Source organism: Arvicola amphibius, chromosome 10 (assembly GCF_903992535.2).
Source record: "Arvicola amphibius chromosome 10, mArvAmp1.2, whole genome shotgun sequence".
NCBI classification, from domain to species: Eukaryota; Metazoa; Chordata; class Mammalia; order Rodentia; family Cricetidae; genus Arvicola; species Arvicola amphibius.
Genome location: NC_052056.1, coordinates 43131020 through 43157422, shown reverse-complemented (window position 1 = coordinate 43157422; position 26403 = coordinate 43131020). Strand labels below are relative to the sequence as shown.

General features: G+C 36.4%; 1 protein-coding gene across 2 annotated transcripts in view; it reads right to left on the bottom strand.

The window, feature by feature from the left end:
• LOC119825416 (limbic system associated membrane protein) overlaps positions 1-26403 on the bottom strand; it is a 619673-nt gene that overhangs the window by 262416 nt on the left and 330854 nt on the right. For both annotated transcript variants that reach the window (XM_038346259.1, XM_038346260.1), the window contains exon 2: positions 14327-14559. In XM_038346259.1, coding sequence (XP_038202187.1) covers positions 14327-14559 — 233 coding nt within the window. The remainder of the gene's footprint in view (positions 1-14326; positions 14560-26403) is intronic.

The following is a 26403-nucleotide window of genomic DNA, read 5'->3' as shown; positions in this document are numbered from 1 at the left end:
CATCCCATGCCCAGAGGCTCTCAAGCAGCAAGCTATACTCACCACTGTGAAGGCAAACCTCATACGGAAGCCGAGGTATATAAATATGCAAATCAGAGATGTATACAGAAACAGCCTTCCAATCGGGAACACCAGCTGTCACAGGCAGCAAAACCACTCTGAGGACTTGGCATTGGTGAATTGGCAAATACCCCCTGGTTATTGCTGTCCCATCAATCATGGGCCATTTGGCAGGGCAGCATTCTTGAACAGGCGTTTTCTTTCTTTTAGCTCAGGGAAAGAAGTTTCTCTAAGGCGATGAAATAAGCTGCTATAAAATTTGATCCAAGTATTTGATATAGGGAGTTATTGATCATATCTAGATATGAAAGTTCTGTATCTTTCCATTATTTGAAAGAAATTACAAATAAATTATGCTCCAAATAAAACAAAAGTATCAAGCTAATGTTTTGTCTGTTCTCACTAAAGAGCTTTAGGAAGAGATTCGACTGAGATATGGGTAACCAGCAATGCAGAGAATATAGTAGTTTGTTAATTTGTTTTGTAAAGACTGTTGAAAACCATCAGTCCTTAAGTTATCTCTCATGAGTATGAAGCAGAAATGGAATGGGGAAGAGGAGAAAGATAGGGTACCCCAATGTCTACTCCAATTATAGTTTATCAGAAGAATGAATATGAGGTTTTTTCTCAACAGTCAACAAAGGGATGGTTTACAGGCATTAAGGCATTCTGAGAGAAGTAAATATGTCACCATATTTTGAAATAGCAGTGTTATCCAGCAGAGAGCAGATCGATGGAAGTTGCATAGGTTTTCAGATGCTTCGGGATGTTAAAGAACAGTTTCATTTCCCCCCTCCGTAAAGCATTCCATCCAGAAGAATGATGTAAAATGATGCATGAATCATTATCAATTCAGCCACCAATCAGCACTCAGTGAAGTTTCTTCCCCTCCTCCCCTTTCCTCTTCCTTAGAACAATCTGCAATGTGTTTATTTTTGCTAGCTCCTGGGTCTGCCTGAAAGAGCTCTTCTCACTGGCTATGTGGTAGAAAATAATAAGTTTTCTTTTGGATTTAATATAGAAAACTCTAGCAGAAACCACTCAAATTGTCTTTAGAAAATTTAAAGTACTCAGTGATTATTAGTTTGATGATGCTCATTACATTCTTGAAAATGAGCTGATAAAACTGCTGTTTCAAAACAGAGTGACCATGTATGGATAATTACAGAGATGTGCTCCATGCTTGCAAAGACAAAGAATTAGAATAAATAAAGACTAAGCTTTTTATTGACTGTTTCTAAGGCATTTCTGAAGTCTTGCCTGTTTTGTGAGCGTGGGTAATATTTCACAAAATACTGATACTCTCCATTACCAAGTATCTTTGGATTTTACATTTTACTTATGGACTGTGATTTTGCATGTGTGTGAGGATATGTGCATGAGTGCATGTGTGTGTCTGTGTGTTTGTGTGTGCAGATGTACTGGACTGTGTTTTCATTTGTGGGTCAGAGACCAGTCCCCCCCCCCACCCATCTGTCTGTCTGTCTCTGAGTAGCCCTGGCTATCCTGGAACTCACTCTGTACACAATGCTGGTCTTGAACTCAGAGATTGCCTGCCTTTTCCTCCCAAATGCTGGGATTAAGGACGTGCACCACCACCTGGCTCTGGTATCTTTGTTTTTTTGTTCTTGTTCTTTTAGTTGCTATCCATCTTATTTTTTGAAACACAGTCAGTCAGTGAACCTGGAACTCATAGCTTTAGCAAGACTCCAAGAATCTGCATATCTCTTCCCCTCCAAACTCAGTGTTGAGTTTGAAGGAGCTAATAAATGCGTTTGGGTTTTTACATGTCAGTGATGTTAGAAAAGCAAACTTAGGCCCTTATGCTTGAGCATGAAGGATTGTACCCACTGAACCATCTCCTTAGCCCCAGTAACATCTTTAGATTTAAAGAAGTAATTATATTTATCGTTTGAGGATTTCACACATGAATATCATGTGTTTTTGCAGATCCTCTCCTCATTTCCCACATCCATACTTCTCTACCTCTTCCACTACTTCTCCATCCAAACTGCCTGTGCCCTTTTTGAAAACCCACTAAGTCCACGTAGTGCTGTTTTTATGAGCATGGGTGCAGGATAATCTACCGCATGGGTAGCATCTTGGAGGCTGCATCCCTGAAGAAAATTGGCTGTTCCTCCTACAATAGTGAGTAACATCTTTTAAGGGAGTTAAATGTGCTTGTAGAGTTAGAAAAGGAAAGACTTGGGTTTAGACAACGAGCCCAAGTAAGATACAGTGCAGATGCTATTTACACAAAGCATGTCAGGTGCTGTCTAAAATTCCAGTGAATCCTGTTTTTATGGATGAATCATATTTCATTGTTCGTAAAGGCCACCGTTCCTTTACCTACTCATCCATGAATCACCTAGGTAGATTCTGAATTCCAGCTGTTGTGAGTGGTGATGTAATAAATATGCATGTTAAGGTGTCTCTTTGTCGTGCTGACCTCAATTCTTTTGGATATACATCCAGAAGGGAATTGCTGTATCATATGGCTTTCTATTTTTAGTGTTTTGAAGGACACCCATACCGTTCTCCATAATGGCTGGTCTAATTTACAACCTCACCAACAATGTACTTGGAATAGTTTCTTTTTTCTCCACATCATTTTTCAGTTTTAGAAGCTAAATTCAGTTAGCATGAATGTAGACGATCCCTGGAGGTTGTGAAGTTTGTGAAGGAAAGGAGTCTGGCTAAAGGGAGGTTGCATTGTATCACTGCATGCTTCATGCATGTGTTGAAATTTCACCAAACTCATTAGTGTGTGCCAAAAAATGCATGTTAATCAAAATAAAAATAAGTCATATAATGATCCAATAGGAACCTATGTTATTCCCCGTGTAAAGCCTTCAGTCAATTTTTATCACAGTTTGAATCCCCACACACACTCTGGGGGAAAAAGGCGAATGGAAACAAACCCTTAGGATGCAGCTAAGGTCTGCATAGCTTGGCATCTTCCTCGAATTCTCTTCTGTCCTGTACCCATGGGTCTGTACATTGCCAGGTCCTTTCCACACATTCAAGTTCTGCCAGGCTCTACTTTTCACACTCCATGACTGGCTAGCTCTACTTTCACACTTTCTGGGGGTAGCATTTCTTTATTTGGGATCTGATGTATGCACATATGTAGAAGGAGTGTAGAAATAATATGTTGGGGGTGGGGAACACCAGGAGTCTCATAACTCTATCGCAATATGAACATTCAAAAGATTTAAGACAAAGAATCCTTATAATCATAGCTATATTTCACAAATCCTTAGACACTGTGTTCGGGATAGTTAAGAATACAAAGAAGGCATAAGTAGGTTGGGACTGTGGTCTTGGTAGAATGCTTGTCTAGTCTGCATAACTACATAAACTGAGCATGGCACTGATGCTTATAATTCTAGCTCCCAGGAGGTGGAGGAAGGAGGATCAGGATTTCAAGGTCATCATCAGCTGCCTAGGAAGTAGAAGAACAGCCTGGGACACATATGACACCTTGCTATAGCAAAAAGCATAAGAAAATGATAACTTTTTATTTTTATTTTTTTAATCTGAGGAAGAGCTAATAAATACATAAACTGAGAGTGTAAGAAAGCATGCTTTATGCTGACTGATTACAAGTAGATCAATGAAAGGGATAACTTGGAAATAACCCCATTTTCAGGAGGGTGACATATTATTAGAAATAAGAATATAAGAGAAAAAGAAAGAACCTGCTTAAAACAAACGAGGCTTTAGCATTGAGCCCAATAAATAAAAAAGTGACTGATGATTTTAGCTTACTCATAAATTAGTGTAGGTAATATTCAGAAAAACGGGGACAGGGCTCCCTGGCAATGGAGAGTGATGGTATCATTATTTTTAATGTCATCTATGAGCAAAATCTAGAAAGGAAGAGAAATGTATATGCTGAAGATCACACACCTAAAAGAGAACAAGCTGACCTAGCAGGAGAGATACAAGCAGCATTAGGATAGGGAATGACTTCAGGAAACAAAAGGGAAAGAGGTGATAAGTAAATGGAAACTTGTTAAGTGTGCTCAAAGAGAATGAGCTAGAAGACAGGCTCACTATAACAGGGAGATAGTGAAAGATGCAAATAAAGAATATGAGAAAAAATAGTAAGGAATATGAAAACTAGGGAAAGTTATGTTAGGCAACCGTCAAGGGCAGAATGAAGAGAGATGAGACTTAGCAGTTTTAACCGAGGTTTCTTGACTAGAGTATTCAGTAATGTGTTAGAGGGTCTGAATTCCTGTCAACATTTAATAGTCTTTGGTTTAGAAAAGACCAAGTATTGCTCTTGCTATCACCAAAAACATATAAAGAAGTAAAACAGAATAACAACAGACAAACTTGGCCTTAGGTATCAGTAAGGGAGCTACTGACACACAGACTTAGGGACTGCAGACAGGCAGATAAAGCCAGCACAAGATTAAGGGGACATCCCTAATGTTCTGATTTAAATTTTAATGTTTCGCAAAATTAGAAGTTTTATGCAATGATTTCTTACTCTGTAATTCTACAGAAATTCTTGCAGCAGAGAACCCCGTCTGCATGATGGGATCCACAAAGCTTTGCAAAGACTACGTGCGTGTGCATTCTCGGCACTGTCTTACAGTCTCTCCTCTGAAATGAAGCAAGCCTTCATAGCGTCAGACTTTCACAGCTAATTTAATCTTTTTATAACAGATGATTTTACATTTCTTTCTTCCAAGGAAAAGCGTCAAAGACTCTAAATGATTGTGAGAGAAGACGATGACAGAAGAAACAAACAAACAAAAAATGGATAGTAGAAGAAAAGAGTCAAAAATTTACCTTTGAATAGTTTCTAAAAGAATCTCCTTTGAAAATCATAAATTTTATTATTTGAACACTTTTATTTGGCTATTTTTGAGTTATAATACATACATATTAGAAACTGGATATGAAGTTTTACTTAATAAGACAGTATTCCAAAAGCCATTATACAAACATCACCTTAGAATTTAGTCTTTCTTTCTTTCTTTCTTTCTTTCTTTCTTTCTTTCTTTCTTTCGTTCTTTTCTTTATTTCTTCCTTTCTTCCTTCCTTCCTTCCTTCCTTCCTTCCTTCCTTCCTTCCTTCCTTTCTTTCTTTCTTTTGTTTTTTTTTCCACTGTGCTTCGAAGCCTGTCCTGGAACTAGCTCTGTAGACCAGGTTGGCCACATACTCAACAGAGATCTGCCTATCTCTGCCTCCTGAGTGCTGGGATTAAAAAGCTGTATCACCATGGCCCGGCTCTATCTTTTCTTTTTTATTATAGATATATGAGTGTGTAAGATATTATTGAGCTTTACTAAGATACTAAAAAGAACTATCACTTTCAATATGGAAAAGTATTTTAATCATTTAATAACCTTTTCCGCAAATTTTGATTACTAATGGTTGTTGAGCTGTGTAGCTCAGACCTTTTATTTATTTTGAAGAAAAAAGAAACCACATTGGCTATGTGATAGTTGTGTAAACAGGAAGTCATCCAAGCTCACATCATTGGGAAGGCCACATAACAGATCTATAACCACACAGCACAGACATCCATGGGTGCTGCTTAATTTGAAGTTGAGATGCCATAGCTGTCACCACACCAGTGTGGCCCTGGCTCCAGGCCACAGCAAAGACTGTGCTGAGACCATTCCCTTAGAAACCCACCAGTGTGGCTACCACTGCTTATTTCAACTCATTCTCCTTAGGGGGAGTTTTTCTTGTCAATCATGTCGATTAATGATTCTGAAACCAGAGTTTCAAGCCTGCCCATATTTTAAGGACAGCTATTTCATTTCATATTTTAAATTTGTGAAAATTTCTATATTGCTACAATACTGATAAAGAGGGTCATTTCCAAACATAAGAAAAAAGTCTGGATGATAGACTTTATAATATCCATATTAATATTATTTCCTCCAAAAATAATTCAATGGCATTCCTCATTTCATTATTCTTAATATCTGGAGCATTTTTCACAATTTTCTTTAAACCATTTTGATGACCAGTTTATGCATAAGTCCTGATTTGCATGTCAGATGGTTTTCTTTTTACACATTTGTAAAAGTGGAATTACTTGGTCAAGTGGTAGAAATGTATTTTAAAACTTTGATAGACATATCTGCTTTACACTAGGAAAGTTTCCACTAATTTACACTTTCAACAGGGAGATATAAATGTGTCACTTTCTCCACTGCCTTGCCATTTTGCCTATGCTCATTTTGTTAACTCCTTCTTAGTGTCACTAGCTTAGAAATATGTATTTCTCTCTTACTTTGTATGTCCTTGACTATTAGTGAGTTTGAATGGCTTTTAGTTTGGTGATTTTAATGTGAGCTTTTATAAATTGAAAGTCTATATCCTCTACACTTAGCTCTCTAAATTTTTGCAAAGAACAAAATCAGTAAGTTGAATGATATCACGTGTATTTTGTTATTTGTTCATATCGGTTTTCCTTTGTTAACATAATAAATTCTATTTATATATTTATTTAAAGTGGAAAAACTGCTTTATGTCACTTTGCTTTGCACTACTACAAATTTTCATTTTATTTATCAGCCTTAAAATTCTTACCTTAACCAACATTTTTTTGTATGTTGCAATAATTTGATTTTATTAAAAGATACAAGATCAATGAATAGAACTCCCACACACCCCCAACTCTTTCAAGTTTATAATTTCCTGTCTTGTCTTTTCTTCATTCAAATGTCTTTTACATCTTACATATGTGTCATGTCTCCACTGTTGTGGGCTAAACTTTTTTGTAAACTGTGAAGATGTTGTCTCTGCCATGGTACCTTCTGACTGGTTTAATAAGAGCCTGAATGACCAATAACTAGGCAGGAGAGGATGGGTGGGATGTCTGGAGAGAGATAAAAAACTCTGGTTGGAATCTGAGACTTAGTATTTGCCCTTAGATGTGAAACAAGTTGGAAATACTGTATGGAGGAGAGGTGACAATCCATGTGGCTGAATGTAGATTAATATAAATGGATTAATTTAAGCTTTAAGAGCTGGTTGGAAACAAGCCTAAGCTAAGGCCAACGTTTCAAAATTAATAAGAAGTCTCAGTGTAATATTTGGGAAGCTGGCAGTCCAAAGAAAGTCCTTCAATTCTTGCTATAAAATTTGCTTCACTGTGCTTGATATATCCTGCTTAGACTTGCACTTTGGAAGCTGCACCACAAAGTAAGCCTGTTTGCTGCTCATTGCCTGTATTCTGGCATGTGACACCAGTGTGTGTTATTTGTGGTACTGTTAACTTTGATCACTTGATCAATATGATATCAGCTGGTTTTCTCATTTATTCTTTTATCTTATTGTAGGTAACATTTTATAGGTAGCTATTTTGAGATTGTGTATACTTTTGAGTCTTTAATGCTCTTCTTCCAGTTTTAGAATCCTTGATACTTTTGTGCCTGAATTAATTATTTCTGTAAGGATTTTCAAATATTTATCACATCCCAACATTTCTTCAACATTTATTTTTAGTCAGCATTGTAAGAGAGTAATTTATAATCCTTATCTACCTCTCATCTTATTTAACTCTCATCTAACTATGTTAGAATATCTGAAATCATTTCTTTTGATACCCAAATCATCCTAGACTTGGCTGATGGAAGTCCTTTTGAAGCTGCCTTCTAGATATGTTTTATATGCATAATTATTCTTTTAGTACATCCTTACTTTCTTGTTCACAGGATGTTCCAGGTTCTTGTTGTTGCTTCCCTGCCCCCTCTTGATCATCTTTTCCTCTAAGCAACCTATGACCCTAGTAGTGGATAATGATACTTTCAAAGAAACATCTGGATTATAGGTGCTAGACAATGATCATTGGTACTGGGGTGTTAATGTTCTATGGCCTCCCCTTCCTCTCTGTCTCTAACTTTTTATATTTATCTCAAAGTCATGAATAAATACTAACTACTCTAGTTTCATCTGGAAACCACTCTCTTCACTTTGCTGTTCTCAGTGCTACATCTCTCTTTTTCTATCTCTGGAAATTGGGTGTCATTATACTTATTTGTTAATATCCTCACATTTTTCTGCTGAGTTTCTGTCTAAACATACTGGACTTGCTGCTAAGATAGTTTCTTACAAGGATGCTATATTTTTCAGTGATGTTGCTCCTCTTGGGACCCTGCTCACATGGGCCCTGACCAAGGCTGAGAAGCTTTCTGACTACACTATAGCCTGATTCATAGATTTCTACTAAAAAGAAAGATAAGAGCCTTATTGTGTTTGGTTACTTAATTTACTTGTCATTTTTGCAAACCTAAGATCAGAATAGTTTTACAGACCTCTTCTATCATTCAAAAGATCATTAAAAGGAAATATTACTCTTTGGATTCAAACTGGTTCAATAAAATCACCTGTATTTAATGAGCTAATATATTACATAAGAATTTTTATCTTTGTATGTGAATATGTGAATTCAAAATGTTGCCTTCAATGTTTTAAGGAGTATAGGTTTTATTTTTCAAGGAAACATCTTTCTTCATGTGAATTTTAATATTCCCTGCAGAGACAGCTCTTCTGCCCCTATCATTATAACTTATTTTCTCTCATTTTCAAGAAGGGCAAATATAGTTTGGAAAAGTATGCAGATGTAAAATGTTTATTTAGCTTAATGAGAAAGAGGGGAGCTTTAAATAAATGCAAGAGGCTTGAAGATACTAAGTAAATGTAAGGAGATTAGATTGACCTGGGGGGAAAAAAGCCTCAAGTCCTTTCTACGAGAAAAAAAAACTGAATGAAAACTACATGGAATAAAATCCCTAATGATGTAGGAGGTCCTTCTGTCTATGTGTTGCTTTTATTGGTTAATGAATAAAGAAACTGCCTTGGCCTGTTGTAGGGCAGAACTTAAGTAGGTGGGGAAAACTAAACTGAATGCTGAGAGGCAGAAGGGCAGAATCAAGGAGAGATACCATGTAGCCACCACCAGAGATAGACATGATACAAACTTTGATGGTAGGCTACGACCTCATTTTGATATACAGACTAATAAAATGGGTTAAACTAACATGTAAGAGTTAGCCAATAAGAAGCTAGAGCTAATGGGCCAAGCACAATTTTTGTGTGATTATTTCAGGTCTCAGCTAGCTGGGTAACTGGGAAGTGAACAAGCGTCTCACTTCTCCTTGTAATACCCTAAGGACTTCCCAGCCCCCTTTTTCCACTTTTCTCCTTTACATTAACTACTGTCTGGTTGTTGAATTAAATAGTGACAGTAATAGTAACACAATTATGAGCCTGTTGGCTTATGTGGTGGTGGCACACACCTTTAATCCCAAGTCTCAGGAGGCAGAGGCAGGCAGAGAACTCTGAATTCAAGTCCCACCTGGTCTACTGACCAAATTCCAGAACAGCCAGGGTTACAGGGAGAAATCCTGTCTAGAAAAACCACACACACACACACACACACACACACACACACACCACACTCACACTTAAACAAAAGAATCAGAAAATCGGTCAGCTTTAGCCTACAGAATACAAATGCTGACTACAGTGAATCATTAAGATAATCAAAAGCATCAATAATCATAAAAGCAAATCAAATCAAAAAGATTTCAATGTCATGTTTTATTAAAATTCTTTAAAAATCAGGATAGCTATAGGCTAAATCCAATTACAGTGTACAAGTATGACTTGTTTCAAGTTGAGTAAACCATGATCATATTCTGAAAAGATTATCAGTGCAGCATATGTTTACTAAGGAAGGGAGGAAGAATGGGAGACAGGAAGGAAGCAAGAAGTAACCAATGACGACAGAAGAAAGAGACTGAAAGGAAAAAGCAGTACTTTCTCAAAGCTCTCTAATGGGTTTTGATCAGCAGCAGTAGGGATGTTTGAAAGAGCCAACTGTAAGACAGGTTTCTTAAAATTCAAATCCTAGAAAGGAGTCTCAGACTTTTGTTCATAAGAAAAGCAATAAATTTAGAGTTTCTTTTCTAAGTCCATATGAGTACTCTAGAATTTATGAGTAAAGGAAATGTGGATTTTTTTTTTATCACCAGTGGTAAAAAAATTGAACATTTTGTTCTTACAGTGTGTTTTACTCTCAATATTTTTCACAATTATATTATATTAATTGCAACAATTATGCAATAAACTCCCTGCCAACAGTGTATACATTCCCACCTGCAATGGGTGTGATTTGAATCATAGTGGCAAGAAAAAATTCAAATTCTAATCTATATTATTGTGAAATTTATTGATCTATCTGAAGAAACTTCAGTACTTAAATTTGTTTTATTAAAAATATCCAATTTTGATATTTTCAGATTAGGTTATTTATGTTAACATGTTCACTAAAAGAGAATAGCACTTAAAGAGCAAAAGACTGAACATGGAAGTAACCCCTCTGGCATTGATACCAATCTAAGAATCATGCAGTACAAATATATAAATTGAAAAGCAAATGGTAATTATAATGTGTGGTAAATTAGCATTCATATTTAAAAATATTTTTGTCATTATTCCTTTATATTCAAATACACATGGGATTTCTAAACAAGTCCCTCATTTTGAAGCTATTGTGCTCAGAGTTAAAAATACCTCAATTCAGCAGTGTACTTGGGTTTATTTTTAGTTTTACTATTACTATCCTCTAATACTCATTCTGCGAACTGTTAGGCATAATTTGATGTGTCACACGGGAAAATGGACTGGCAGGAGGCAGCCAATCCCTGCCATTGCTTCGATCTGCAGAATAGTAGGTCTTGATTCCTGGGCACATGAATGAGTGACAATGATAATGAACTTGTAGGTGTTGACCCACCCCAGGGATTCTGATTCCTTTGTTCTGGAGGTGGCTCTCAGGCCAGAGCACTTTGACAAATGTAATAGTTTGAAGGGTTGAGTTTACTGCAAATTGGGCAATAGTCATAACTAGAGAGGAATTATGTTGCCTTGGCACATGCACTTCCATTGGCAGCATGTTTAGAAGACCAAGAAACCATAGAAGAATAACCTTCAGAGAAAAATGAATACATTAGCAGCAGAAAAAGATTTTATTGATATTTACTTCCTTATTTTATTGATATTAAAAATCGTGTGTTCTTAAACTTTGATCCTGGACTCTATAAAGATTCAGGCACAGAAACCAAATATTAGGCTTACATAGGGGTCCCTGCATTTATTAAGCAAAATGCATGTTTAAATTTGGGTAGCTTTGGCTCCCTCAGAGAGAATATATATTAGCAAATAATCAAAAGTGGCCTCAAAGGTCAGTGCTGACATAAGCTTTGCTGAGGTAAGACTTTATTCTGTGTACCATATAAGGAAGCTATGTGTAGCTGTCATTTAGACAAAGATAGTTTATTGAATCACATAAAATAACTTTTCAACACAGGATAGTTTATATGTAATAATCTTCATAAACTAATAAATTTCTTTTCTGTGAGAAATGACCAACAAAATAAGAATGTGGTGAAGATGTTGAAAAGCAATTATTGTGCCAAAAATCAGATAGATAGATAGACAGACAGACAGACAGACAGACAGACAGATAGATAACTGGCTTCCAGTATAAATAATATATAGCAGAAAAATAAGACATTATAAATACTAGCACATATATAAGGTTGAAAGTTTTGAAGAGTAGACCAGTGTATCACAATTGTTCTGATACCTGAAAACAAACAGTTTGGAAAAACAGACTATCTCTCTAGGGTGCTATATGTAGGCAGCTTTAAAGATCCTAGAAGGCCATGGCATTTAAATAACTCAGCATTGATTTGTGTGCCTCATGTTCAAGTAAATTCTTAGGAATATTTGCAGACACAGCCATCTAAAATTGGTTGAATCCATGCAGCATTGTTCTTTCCTTCCACAGATTCTTATTTTATATAATTGTTTGGGGGCACTCGCTCTTTGTGTTGCTGTACTACTTTGGGAGCCTGAGCATCACGTGGTGGATTTATAAATTCATTTTTCCAGACATTACTCAGATCTGCCAAACCAGAAATTCTGGGGAATTTTTAACCATTCTAAGCGTTAATAAATCATCTAAGTATTAATGATACAAACTGCATTTGCTCAACTTTCTCTATAACTGTGGGAAAGAATGTAAAGGGCCCTTAGCATCCTCCAGAAATCCCATCCTACATCTCAGACTAAGGAAGCAGCAACTCCTCCTCCCCTTCTGTTTTAGTACAGGGTTTTCTCTCCTCTTTCAAGGTGATGTGATTAAGGTGGAAATATGATAATACTTGAAACAAACATAAATGTGCTTCAAACCCTTTTATAAGATAACAGGAAGCCTTGGGCAGGTTTGTTGTTGACACTGAATATAAGCTTTTGCTCACATGTCTACTTACAAGTAATATTCAAATTACACAAGACAATGAATAAACAGTACTGCCCCCATTAAACAGGCTTTTTTTCTGTTTCTTAATACCAAATCAAACTTAATTTCATTTGCACTGAGCTTCTGTTTTCTAACATGTCTCTATGTGATTTTAATAGAATACAGACAAATGCATAGGTGTGTGTGGTGTGGGGGAGAACTTTGAACTTTTGGTGGTAAGACTTAGGCCTAAATATAAGTCTTTAAAATAGCTATTCTTAAGGTCATAGTAAGAATATTGTAACCCAATGGAAATGTTTCCAGATCTGATTCCATTCAGTAGGGGCTTGTCACTCAGCTACTTCACAGCCTCCCTGGTGACCTTGAACATGGAACTTGTCTTGAGTGATTCTCTGTTTTTTTCATTTTGAAACCAAGTCTTCTATTGCTCAGATTCTTAACCGTATTCTGTTGAGAATTATATACACAATGCCTATTTTGGTCTCTAGGAACTTTCTCATGATAATTAAGTTAGGAAAGTTATTCAAATTATAAAGCAATGTTGCAATCAAGCAATTTTTTTTGAAGAATGATCTTTTATAAAGAAACATGTAGGTAAAACAATGCTTGGCCATGAAGTAAGATCTGTTCTAAAGATTCCTTACTATTAATACATAAGTTTATTCTTCCCTACGCCACTGAATCATGTAGAAATTCTTTGTTTTAGAAAGGTGTGTCTGTCTGTCTGTCTGTCTGTGAATACTTATTTGTGTTTTATAGGCATTAGCAATGTAACAAATAGAAATATTCATACATCTCTAAGTATATTTACACATTATGTGGGTTTCCTGCGTTCCCCACCCTAGTATGTCTTGTTTCCTGGCTCAAATACTCACCACTAATCTTCATTGCAATGTTCTCATATATGGAAATTTGTTAACCATAGACATGCCTTTTCCAAGGATTAAAATGAAGCTCTCAGCCATTGCAGATGGCCTGCCACGGAAGTCACACAATTGAAGCACCCTGCTACCATGTGGACTCTGACATGTTTTACTTCTGTTTCAGTTTATTATTGAGAAAATCTGGGAAAGCGATCCTTTAAATGCTGCAGTAACCAGTTCCTTAACACATTAATAGTAGCTACAGCCCAACTTTGCCACACCACTGACCACATTTGGAATACTGACAGGAACCCTAAGGCCATGTTTAATTTGCATTAAATTTCCATGAAATTATAAATCACAAATACAGAAATACAGCCCTAATATTTGTCAGTGCTTAGATCTTTCCTGATAGATGGAGAGGAACTGCTGGAGGTTTGATTTTGCTTGCAATGAAACTGTGTAAGTATCAGCTTTGTTTTCAAGGCAAAGGGGACCCAAAGAAGCCACCCCGTGTGGGCATATGTGTATGCTATTTAAAATTTTAATCCTGGAAAACCATGACTCAGATGTGCCTCAGAGAAACTCCAATCTAGAAGGAAATTTTCCCCTATGATGCCACAGAACCTGATCATTAGTCTGGCTTACATCAACTTATTAAATAAAGATACAAGCCACAAAGAAAGGCAACCAGGTAAGAAGGGATCACAGCTCCTAGGAATTTTTCTTTTTCTAAACATTTTTTAATAGCACATAAGGAAATGATAATGATTTTTAAGGCAAAGACAGGTTTTAAAAAGGCTTTCCTAAATTCTGCAAAGTACTGAAAAATTAAAAGAACTTCCTAAGAATTTCAACATTGTGTACACTTATGTTAAGATAGCTGTGGGTTTGCTCTGTGTGTGTGTGTGTGTATGTGTGTGTGTGTGTGTGTGTGTGTGTTAAGCAAAGCTAATGGGGAAAACACCACCATTGACTAGCACATGGGTCTTCTTAGTTCTCTCTTCTCAAATCAGTCATCCAGGAGGAAAATCAAATGCCTTGCTCATCACAGCCATTCTCCAGGGCTCACTCTCTTAGTCTACTTTTCCCTTACCTTGCACGATCAAGTAAACTTGGGAGGTCTTGGGCTCATGCTGTGTCTGAACCGAGCATGTGTAGGATCCCTCATCATAGACATCCACCTTCTGGATTCGGAGGCTATATTCCAGAGAATGGCGTTTCTCCAACTCAACCCGAGGATCCAGAGACCACTTGTCATGTCCAGCGAAGATGATGCCAGAACGGTTCAACCAGGCCACTTTCGAGTTTTTGTCTTCTACCACACATCTAACAGAGCAGAATAATCCTGTTAGTGCCACACCATCTCTGTTTTTTTTTTTCATACTCTGCATGAGAGGACGCAACAAGACCAATCAAGACAAATAATTACAGGCATAATAAATCATCATCATGATATCTCTGAAAGTGCTAAGTATTTTCCCCATTTCCTTTAAGATCCAATCACCACCCAGTGTGTGAATGCCATTATATTAGATTCGATTCAGCAATAAGCAACTGGAATATGAGCAATACGACCCAGTAAAGTTAAATTATGATTGACTTCTCACTAGATTAGCTTCTTCATGTTTAGGAAAAAAGGTCACTCACACAAAACTCCATCTGCGTATATATTTTGAGGCTCATGCAATTGATACTGTGGCCCTTCTGCTTCATTTCAAACCATATTTGTTCTTTCACAAGCATGACCTACAGTCCTGTGAGTTATGCTCCATATTTAGAAGAATTAGACTAGATTTCAGAATTCACTTGTGACTCTGAAGAATTTGGAATGCCCATTCCCTGGGATGAGAATTGTGTGTGTGTGTGTGTGTGTGTGTGTGTGTGTGTGTGTGTGTATGTTCAGGCATGAGTGGGAAGATGTTGATCAAGAAGATCAAAGCAAACATCATCTGGTTTAGGTTCCATTCTACATGCTGAGAGCAACAGGCGCCTGATGGGGAGATAATTTGCTCTCAGCACTTCTGATCATATTAACTGACGTAATCTTTCATAGGAGATGAAGAAAACAGATTTCTACTCATATTCTAAGGAAGATAAATGATAAGTGTTCTTATAAATGGCAAGATGTGTGTGCGTGTGTGTGAGAGAGAGTGGTGGGGAGTGAAGCTGGGAATGCATTTCCTTGAATTTTTAGGTTTAAAAAGTTGGACTAGGAAAGAAAAGAAAAACATAACAAAACAAATAAATAAACAAACCAAAAAACCAATTTCTCTATATATCCCTATGTCAAGATGTATGTCTGGCCTACAGGAAGAGGAACCCAAGTGCTGTTCACAGCTGCAGAGCCAGCTGTTCAGCACTCTGGGGCACAAAAGAAAGGCAAAACTTCCAAGATCTTGACAAGAGAACAATTAAAACAACACATTCCCCTGCATTTTCTAAGTCAAATCAAATACAAGTATATGCCAGTGTGGAAACATAGACTGACCATTCCCGTGCATAGGGAGGAAGCATGAAGAATTCAGAAGCTGTCCAAACCTGGCTCTCATGGCCAAACTCATCTCTCATAACAAGAAGCAAAGATCACTATTTAATGTATCCTAGATATAGTGCAAGCCCTTCCTATCCTTTTACATTTAGGCAGATGGTATGTTTTTTCTGTTTTGTTTTGTTTTGATTTGTGCTGGAGTGAAAACTTGACACTTTGCATGCTAAGGTACACAGGTCTTACATTTCTTCTTTCCTTGTTTGTTTCCTCAAACACAGATCATTTTAGCTCCTTGATGTTATTTCTGTCTCCCAGGATGTCTTTCTCTGACACAGAGATACTGTTGGACTGGGGATAATTACACATGTTTGGCAATTTGTGTCTACTTTACAAGGAGCATGACTCATTTCATGGACATGGCTGCTGCTGCCTTCCAGATTTTGCTTTTTCTATTTCTTGGCATCACTCCTGTGCTCCGAGTAGCTTTAAAGGCACCTTTCAATCTGAAGTGATTTAGGGTTAAATGATGGCATGTTGTCGGCACCATTAATAGACTTATAGAATGTAGACATTGATTTTTGTATTCTTTTCTAGTTGAAAGGTTGGAAATGAGCCTGTGTAAATGTATTTTAAATCCCAAAGCACATGTCCCTTGTACTTTTGTCATACGTATTACTCAAAACAGCAATAAGCAGACTTACTGTAACATAGAGAAGTACTCTGTCATTTAAACCCCAAAATGGCTGTGTCATGTTTATCATATTGCAAAGATGAATAGAATGTGGCCATCCTAGCCACAATGGATACATCTATAACCAAAATCCTACACCTACAGCTCAGACAACCTTGATAAAGAGAGAGCAGAAAGATTGCAAGAGCCAGAAGACTAGTAAGTCTGCTATGAGGTTGTGCCTTCCAGCAATAACAAGAAAGACTTCCACAATAATTCAACAACATGGGAGCCCGACCATAATTCCTCAAAAGTGCTGCTTCCTAGGCAGAATCCGAACAATGACAAATCAATAGACATGCTAACACTTAAGTGGCGAATCACACTGCATCCCACACCAAGACAAAGAACTATAGGCAGCTAATGATTACTGAAATGGGGCAAATTAGCTTCTTCCAGAGATGAACCTCTAATTGGTTATCCAGTTCAAAAGTCTGCTATTAAACTGATAAATTGATAAATTTCAGGCCTCACTAAAAGGATTCAGAAAGTTGTATTTATATGTTCATAAATTTTCATACATGGAATAATAGAAAAAACTGTCATTTTGAAATGGAGGTGGAGGTTTATGAAGATCTGGAAGAGCAGAATGTGTGAGTGCTGGAGGGAAGAAAAGGATGGGCAGAAGTGATATAATTATATTTAAATTTTAATTTTTAAAAATATACAAAACAAATGAACCTCAAATTTGTTTATTATATATATATGTGTGTCTCTCTGTGTATATATACATATATATATTTATAATTTCTCAGTTTAATAAATACAATATTTTGGATTATTTACCTGGACATTTTCCAAAGCAAACCTCAAATACAATAAGAATTTTGGAATCACTTTCTATGTCAATTAGTATGTTCACAAAGAGAAACAAAGGTCATGTGACTGCTATGTTCCATGCTCCATCCCAAGCCTTACAAAATCCACAAATACTTCTTGGATTAATTTTCTTATCAGCATCATGTAGTCATGCTATGTCAGGTTCTTAGGATCTTCTGGCATTTTAGCAATTTGTCTCCATGGAAAAGTTGAAAATCACACATATCATTATTCCAAATTATCTTCAGAAAGTATTCCGATCTATCTTACCTAAAGAAGCAGTTGATTATTTCAACAGAACTGCCAGACTTACATAAATGCACTGACAGAAGCAATGCATTATGTGAACAATGCATTATTGTCATGGCAATCTACAGAACATCTTACTTTTAATTTAGGCTTCATTCTTCTTTACTTTTCAAATTTACCTCTTACTTGCAAACAAGTGAAAGATGTGTTAAAGTCCTGTCACATATTTTACTGGCTTACCCTATTATTTGAAAAAAAACAAACACAAGACAAGAAAATGATGAATATATGTGTGTGTGTGTGTGTGTGTGTGTGTGTAGGTTTGCTGAATCTTTAAGATCCCATTTTATTTATTCAAAAGATCACAAGCAAATGCATTCTTTGTAGACTAGAAAACAATACCTCCACAATGTGATGACAGTCTTTTTAAAGAAAACTGAGCAAATGCTCTTCTAGAACTAATTTAATTTTTAATTTTGAAAATCTTAATCTAAGGTGATAACTCATTTAAATTGTAAACTGTACACATAAGAAAAAGATGCTAAAAGCCCAAGTATTAATCTTAATTTGCATAACTCTGTTGATTAAAGGAACCAGCCACTGAGTAATCACACACCACCTGGCTGTGCAGAAATGAGACTGCATATCCATCATTCACTGACTTGACAACAAATATCGTGGGTTTGCATGTAGGAACAAGGTTGGCTTAACTGTGTGTTAGGCAGGGAAGCGGAGTGAATTAAGACGCTGGAGCTGTACCAGCATAGTGTGATTACAGTGAATTAGTGACATTTAAATGCTCTTTGCATACAAGACAACGCTGTAATTCAGAATATATACATGATGACTTTATCTCCCAAATTATCCCAGATTAAAACAGAAAGTGTGAAAACTATTTTTTAAAATCTTTCCTTTTATGAATTTTTCAGTTCAATGGGATGTTTCATCAATGAGATCATGACATTGCAAATAATTTTGGGGTTGAGAAGGAATGTTTCAGTTTAAAAATAAACTATGAGGCCAAGAATAAAGAGAGACTTAGAGACTGTCCTTACACTTTAGATGGGATTTGTGGTTGGAAGCTGAGGCCATAGGATGTTCCTTCTCTAGGAAAGCTCTTGAAGTCAGTATCCAGTCCTTTTCTTTGGGTCCTACTAACTACAACATCCTCATATTCAACATTGGACTCCAGTTACTTGAGCTCATATGTTTACTAAAAACCTTATAAATCACTGAAGAGACATAGTAATTGAGGATTATAAGCACCATATACTCAGTAGACACTTTCAGATTTGTAGAACAACTACTCTGAATTTAATTTACTGTTTACTTACTATTGGACCAACTATCACATCTTTATAGTTATGTAACTCATGAAGAATAAGTCATTAATATTATTTAGTATTAAATAATTGAAATTATACAAGGTAACATTTAAAATGTTGAATATTATATTAAATAAGTTTGAGAGAAAGTACCTGAGATAGATAACTTAGTGGGTTAAGGCACTTGTGTTTCAAACCTGATGGCCTGAGTTCAATCCCCTGAAACTATATACATGAGGAAAGAGAAAACACATTTTATAAATGTTGTCCTCAGATCTCTGTATATTTACCCTATATCGTATACATTACAAACACATACATACATACACTAAAACTAAATGATTATTTTAAAGTTTAAAAAGAAAACAGATAAAAATCACATCACTTATTAATTCTTCTATATTGGTTATTTTTGTTACAGTCATTAAACAACATGAGCAAAAGTGACTTATGGAAGAAAGCATTTATTTTGACTGAGTCCACAGAGAGAGCCAATACTGTCACAGGAAGCATGGCACTAGGGGGCCAGAGGAGAAAGTTGAGAGATTACATTTCAACCACTCACAGAGAGCAGAGGGTGAACTGTAGGTGGGGGAGGCTTTAAATTTTCAAAGTCCATCCCTTGTGACTCACTTCCTCCTGTAAGGCTTCACCTCCTAGACATTTCATAACTGTAGTATGGAGCAGCAGGCTGTGTCCCACCACCCGGCTAGCTTTACATCCGAAATAATTACACGGAAACTGTATTCTTTTAAACATTGCTTGGCCCATTAGTTTCATCCTCTTATTGGCTAACTCTCACATCTTCACTAACCCATATTTAGTAATCAGTGTAGCACCACTAGGTGGTTGCTTACCAGGAGAGATTTTAACCTGCATCCGACTCAGAGAGGAGAGGCATGGTGACTGCCTATGGCAATTGCCTGAAGCGTCTGCCTTCTTTCTCCCAGAATTCTATTCTGTCTACTCCACCTACCTAATTTTCTGTCATATTAAAGGGCCAAGGCAGCTTCTTTATTAACCAATGAAAGTAACACATGGACAGATAACTCTCCTCCATCACATAACCACATCAAACAACCAGGGGACCAAGTATTCACACATAAGCCTGTGTGGGACATTGCTCATTCAAACCACCACAATTAAAGAATGATCATTTATGAAAAAAATCTGTATTGCTTGTAAACAACTTGAAAAAGAGGCAAAAGTAGGTTGCCTTGTACTAAACAAGGCAAAAATGATTCTGTGCTTTCTGCAAACACATACTCTTAAATAGCAGGTTGGTTACATACCATAAGTAAAAAAAAATGATTTTTTTAAAATCAGCATTTTATCTATAATGTTCAGTACATGTGAATCTATAAAAGTGTCATAAGAATTAAATGCATTCATAAAACTGGATTTCTCAGTCGATGTAACCACTTCATGGTAGATACGTTAGGCACAGTTACATGAATGGGTACACTGGCAATTCCATTTATGCTACAGAAAGTTAGTGATTACTAACACAACTGGAAACAAATGAAATGTTCATCCCAGTCAGCACTAATATAACAACAAGTTTACTGGCAATATTTCCATCATGTAAATGATGCAGTCCAATCAGACTAAACTCTTTAGTTGTTACTAAGCACATCATTGGATATTTAAACAGTATTATTGGCTAAAAGCTTTCATCTTACCATTTGTATTTGTCCAAGCATTGTTTTATATTTTTTTTCTATTCCTCATTCAAATAGTAGAATCTGGCATTCATTTATTTAATGCAAGGATAAAAATTTATTAATTTTATTTAGTCTATGGTCTACTTTTATGAATGATTATATTTCAGCACTGGAAGACATTGTCACTAGGTGGATAGAAGTTATTCCTTTTTTTATAATTTTTTATTGATTTTATTGGGCTATAATTTTTTCTCTGCTCCCCTCCCTTCATTTCCCTTCCTCTTCTACCCTCTCTCATGGTCCCATGGTTTCAATTTACTCAAGATATCTTGTCTTTTTCTACTTCCCATGTAGATTAGATCTATGTATATCTCTCTTAAGGTCCTCATTGTTGTCTAGGTTTTCTGGGATTGTGAATTGTAGGCTGATTTTCTTTGCTTTATGTCTAAAAGCCACTATGAGTGAGTACATATAATTTTTGTCTTTCTTGATGTTTTCTAGCTCCTTCTATTTTCCTGCAAATTTCAAAATGTCATTATTTTTTCTGCTGTGTAATACTATTCAACAAATGGTGCTGGCATATCTGGTTATTAACATGTAGAAAAATGAAAATAGATTCATATCTACCACCATGCTCAAAACTCAAATCCAAATACATCAGAGACCTCAACATAAAGCCAACTACACTGAACCTCATAGAAGAGAAAGTGGGAAGTACACTTGAATGCATTGGCACAGGAGACCACTTCCTAAATACAACCACAGTAGCACAGACACTGAGAGAAACAATTAGTAAATGGGACCTCTAGAAACTAAGAAGCTTCTGTAAAACAAAGAATGCAATCAACAAGACAAAACGACAACCTACAGAATGGGAGAAGATCTTCGCCAACCCCACATCAGACAGAAGACCGATCTTCAAAACATACAATGAACTCAAGAAATTGTTCGTCAAAAGAACAGATAATCCGATTTAAAAATGGGGTATAGACCTAAACAGAGAACTCTCAACAGAGGAATCTAAATGGCTGAAAGACATTTAAGGAAATGTTCAACATCCTTAACCATCAGAGAAATGCAAATCAAAACAACCCTGAGATTCCATCTTACACCTGTAATAATTGCCAAGATCAAAAACACTAATGACAACTTATTCTGGAGAGGATGTGGTGTAAAGGGAACACTCCTGCATTGCTGGTGGGAGTGCAAATCAGTACAGCCCCTTTGGATGTCAGTGTGGTAATTTTTCAAAAATTAGAAAACAACCTTCCTCAAGACCCAGTAATACCACTTTTAGGTATATACTTAAAGGATGTTCAATCATACCACAAGGATATCTGCTCAACTTTGATCATAGCAGCATTGTTTGTCATACCCAGAACTTGAAAACAACCTATATGCTCTTCAACCAAAGAATGGATAAAGAAATTGTGATTCATTTACACAAAAAAGTTATTTCTTAAGAAATGACAGAGGAGTAGTTCCTAAGTAGATGGAATTCACGTCCACAGGTGACATTGGTAGTATGTAGTGACAGCTTTTTATTACAACTGAGAAGTAAATCTTTGATGCTAGTAATTTACAGGGAGTTATCAGGTGTGTTGCTATACATACTTGAATACTCAGGGCAATATCCATACAAAAAGTTATGTGTCATGCAGAATATTGACAGAGGCAAGGGTGAAGAACCTGGCTTAGGTCTTTATCTTTGATTCAAATACCTAGAATTAGAAGGTAAATGTCTCCAGTACAATAGAATTTTCCATTAGACATTTCATATCAAGTATTTAATATCAGAAAATTCTCTGAATGATATGTGAGGTTCATGAGACAGAGTGATTCTTTGCTTATAAGTTAATAGTTATGCAATATTTTTAAAAACAAGTAAATGAGATTTTAAATGATCTTACACACAGAAAGTTTATATCTCTAAGGCAAAAATTGTGCCATTTGTTCCGATCTGACCTTCCACACAGTATACATGAGTTGATGTTTCTTACTGTACCCAAGAAATAAGTGCTGTTTCTATGTGTCAGTTGAAGGTAACTTGTATTAAAATAAGAATGGGGTACATGCTTGCGATGCTTTATTCATGACTATCTAATGATAGACTCTTGTACATTGCATTGTTGTTAGTAAAAGAAAAGGATCTGACTTGTTTCGCTTCTAGTTTAATTTTTGAGAAACTATTTCTCTCTAGTGTTTCAGTCTTGTGCAAAACTGTATCAACAGCAACCAGAACATGGAATAAAAAAAACTCACTTTGATTTGGGGGAAAACTGTTACTATTTTTAGTGGAGAAATATTTTTTTTAAACTTTTATTGGCATTTATTCATTGTATCACAGTAATGGACTTCATAAACATATTTTCATGCTTCCTCTAATTTTATCATATTTCCATTAACACTTTCCTCTTTTCCATCTTTCCCTTCCTGAAGGTCCCTCTTTTCTCGCCCTTACTTAAAGAAGACAGTTCACTTCTTTCATGGCATATACATATGCTCGATTTTATGTGTTTGTGTAAAATCTGGGGTTCAACTATGAAAGAAAATGTGTGATATTTGTCGTTCTGAATCCAGGTTACATCATTTCCTATGACAATCTCCATTGCATCAATTTCTTTGCCAATAACATAATTGCAAAACTTTTTTTTGCTGAACAAAAATGATACCATTTTTAAACCATTTATCTATTGACAGATATCCACACTGATTCCATTACATGCTATTGTAATTTTGCTGTAATAAACATGGATGTTTTTATATCTATGTGGTATGCTCACTTAAAGCCTTTTATGTAAATACCCAAGAAATGCCTGACTAGGTCTTATAGGAGATGTCTTTTCAGCTTTTTAGGCCCAATAGGCAGACTAATTTGCATTCTTAATAGCACTGTATAAGAATTCCGCTTTTTTCCACTAGCAATGGATTTTAATACTCATTAAGGAAACATTTCTGTGATACACATGCCCCCCCATGCTTGTGGAAGGATACAAGATGTGAATTGGAAAGAACATTTTTAGAATGTGTTCTCCCTCTATTTTGACACTGTTCATGTTTAACTTCAGTCCTACAAATAAAACCCTTAATGAACAAGGAAAACTATCATAGAGTCATTTCACTCTAGAAGGAAAGACAGTTGGTCTGGGAAGTTATGCTATATATTACCAGCATTAAAGCATAGGATCAGGAAGATTTCAAGCAGAAGATGGAATAAACTATCATGAAAATATTCAAGACGATTCAGACTCAAAGACCTTAGTCTGGTTTTATAGCATTATTTAAAGAATATTGAATTCTAAGAACTAGGCCAACACATTTTTAAAACACCCAATTAGATGACTACTAAATTCAAGAAAGTTATAATTATGAATTGTCTTGGTTTAGATTCATTACCATTTTATAACATCAGATTCAGAAATTAGAACAGGAACTTTGGGGTTGACTGTTGATCCTAAACAGCCTTACCTACCTTTACCACAAGCACCTCATCAACCTGCTTACTTCCAGATTTGCCTCGTGGTGGTGGTGGTAGTGGAGAAGAGTGTGAGAATTTAACAGTAATGAGATCCTTACTTAAGTTATACGCATTAATTGCTTTTTGCACACAATGCTATTGCTTACTTAATGGACAAAAGTATAAAGCAAGCATACTTCTGAGATGCTGGGAAACTCAAACCATTCACAAGATCCAGGTTATTGTAGTTATTGTAAGGATTTTTTAATTTCAGTGGGTTGGACTCAATATCAATATATTTTCAAAAATATCATATTGTGATATTACAAGACTGAAGAAAATGGAACATGACTTTTTTTTCTCCTGGTTAGAAAAACAGGCTTAGAGATAGAAGTGATTTTTCACTCTGTAGGTTTAAGCATAGAAGTGGGTGGGACTGGAGAGATGTTCTTATGTTTACTGCTCTTGTAGAGGACCCAAGTTCAGTTCCTAGCAGTCCATAATGACTTATAACTTCAGCTCCAGCATGATATAGCTTCCTCAATCACCTGCACACACACACACACACACACACACACACACATGCAGACACAGAAACACACACACAATTAAGAATAAAATGATGCACTTTTAAAAAGAGCACAGCACCTGGTAAAGACATCCCATATCACTGAAGAGCATGGTGTTGTTCTTCTCCAGGCCGGGTGTAATAACTGGCTAGTTAGATGCTTTTCATCAGTAAATGAGCAATGCATTAAGAGTACTTAGTGTGCTTTGAAGTAGCTTAACGATTCTTATTCCAATGTTCTTCTTAAACTTGAACTTTGAATACTCCCTCAGGAGTAACTCAATTGTTGAGCTACACCAAGCAATGGGGAAATGGGGAAAATGGTGATTTGCCTAGTCCTTGTTCACTGGTAGAAAACTTTGCAAAAATCTTTTAGGGACCTGTTTGCTCCTGTTTTATTCCTGGCATATCTCCTCTGGTTAGCAACGTTACCCTCAAAAACAATGCAAGTTAAGTGGAAAAGAAGAGAGGTTATGATGCCATTACTGCAGTACTGAATGTCTTAGTGACCTTTCTGCTGCTGTGATAAAGCACCATGACCATGGCAATTAGAGAATGAAGGGTTCGTTTTGGGCTTATGGTTCCAGAGGCTTAAGAGTCCATTACAGTCATGAAGGGGAAAACTTGCAGCAAGTACCAAGCATGGTAGAAGATATAGCTGAGAGCTTACATCTCCAACACCAGACATGAAGCAGAGAGGACAAACTGAACTCTCCAAACCTGCCCCCAGTGACATCTTCCTCCAGCAACGCCACATCTCCTAAGCTTCCCCATACAGGACTACCACCTGGGAGTCAAACATTCAAATGCTGGTGACAATGAAGGACATCTCATTCAAGCTACCACAGTGTAAAAGGATCTTTTGGAATGCTTGTTTCTGGGTAGCTGAGACATTAAATTTCTCCCAGCCTCTGCCCAGCCCAATGTGTTCTATAAATAGCAAAGCTAAAACATAGCTTTCCTCCAGGACAGCAAGAACAGAGAATGACAGCTGGCTCATGCTGTGTGGCTTGTGGTCTGCAGAAGGCTGTTGGTATAGCTGGGGCTCCACGTGGGCTAGATGAAGCTTGTGCTGTGTGTTATATGTCTCTGTTGTATGTCATAGAATTACCATGTTCTATGTACACGGCCCATGCCTTCCCAGAGTGAAAAAATAAAATTAGTCTTGGGATCTGCTTCTCATGTGTACTTAAAATCTTCATGCACTGTGCAATTAAAAACAATTCCACAGCTAGTTGGAGAAAATTCTGTTACCTTATGAGTCACTGCAAAATAAATATCAAAACTACGTTAAGTTCTAAAAGGAAAAATAATGAGGTCTCTACCATGTAGGCCTACTCTGTATCTCATTGCAGCAGTAGGGAGAAAGAAAAGTGCTTACAATAAATTATGAGGCCCTTTAGATGAGCATTCTGATGTATGAGGCATGGCTATCAAGTCAGAAGACGGTTCTGCAGAAGACTCACTTGAAAACCCAGCCCCTTACTTTATAGTCTTATCATATCCAGCATTATGCAAATACTGCCATTGGAGCAGAACCACATTATAATATGAGTCATCATTGCATTACATGCATTTAGATATAATTCCGATCAAATTGTGCCAAGACATGACAATTAATAGCTACAGCATGCATGCCTTTATGGAGTTAGCACATAGGAAATAAGTATGCAAATAAATGACTCAGAAATGAGACAGCCTATCAAGGCTATGGTTAGCAGAGAGCCCTTCTCTTTCCTTTGCCTTCACAAGTAGAGGGAAAAAGAGATAAAAAGTAAAGGCAGAAAATCTAAAGAGCCAAAGAAGTCTTTACTTTTAAAAATATATTTTGTGGATACGTGTGTGAAATAGGGGACTCCAACTGCTGCAA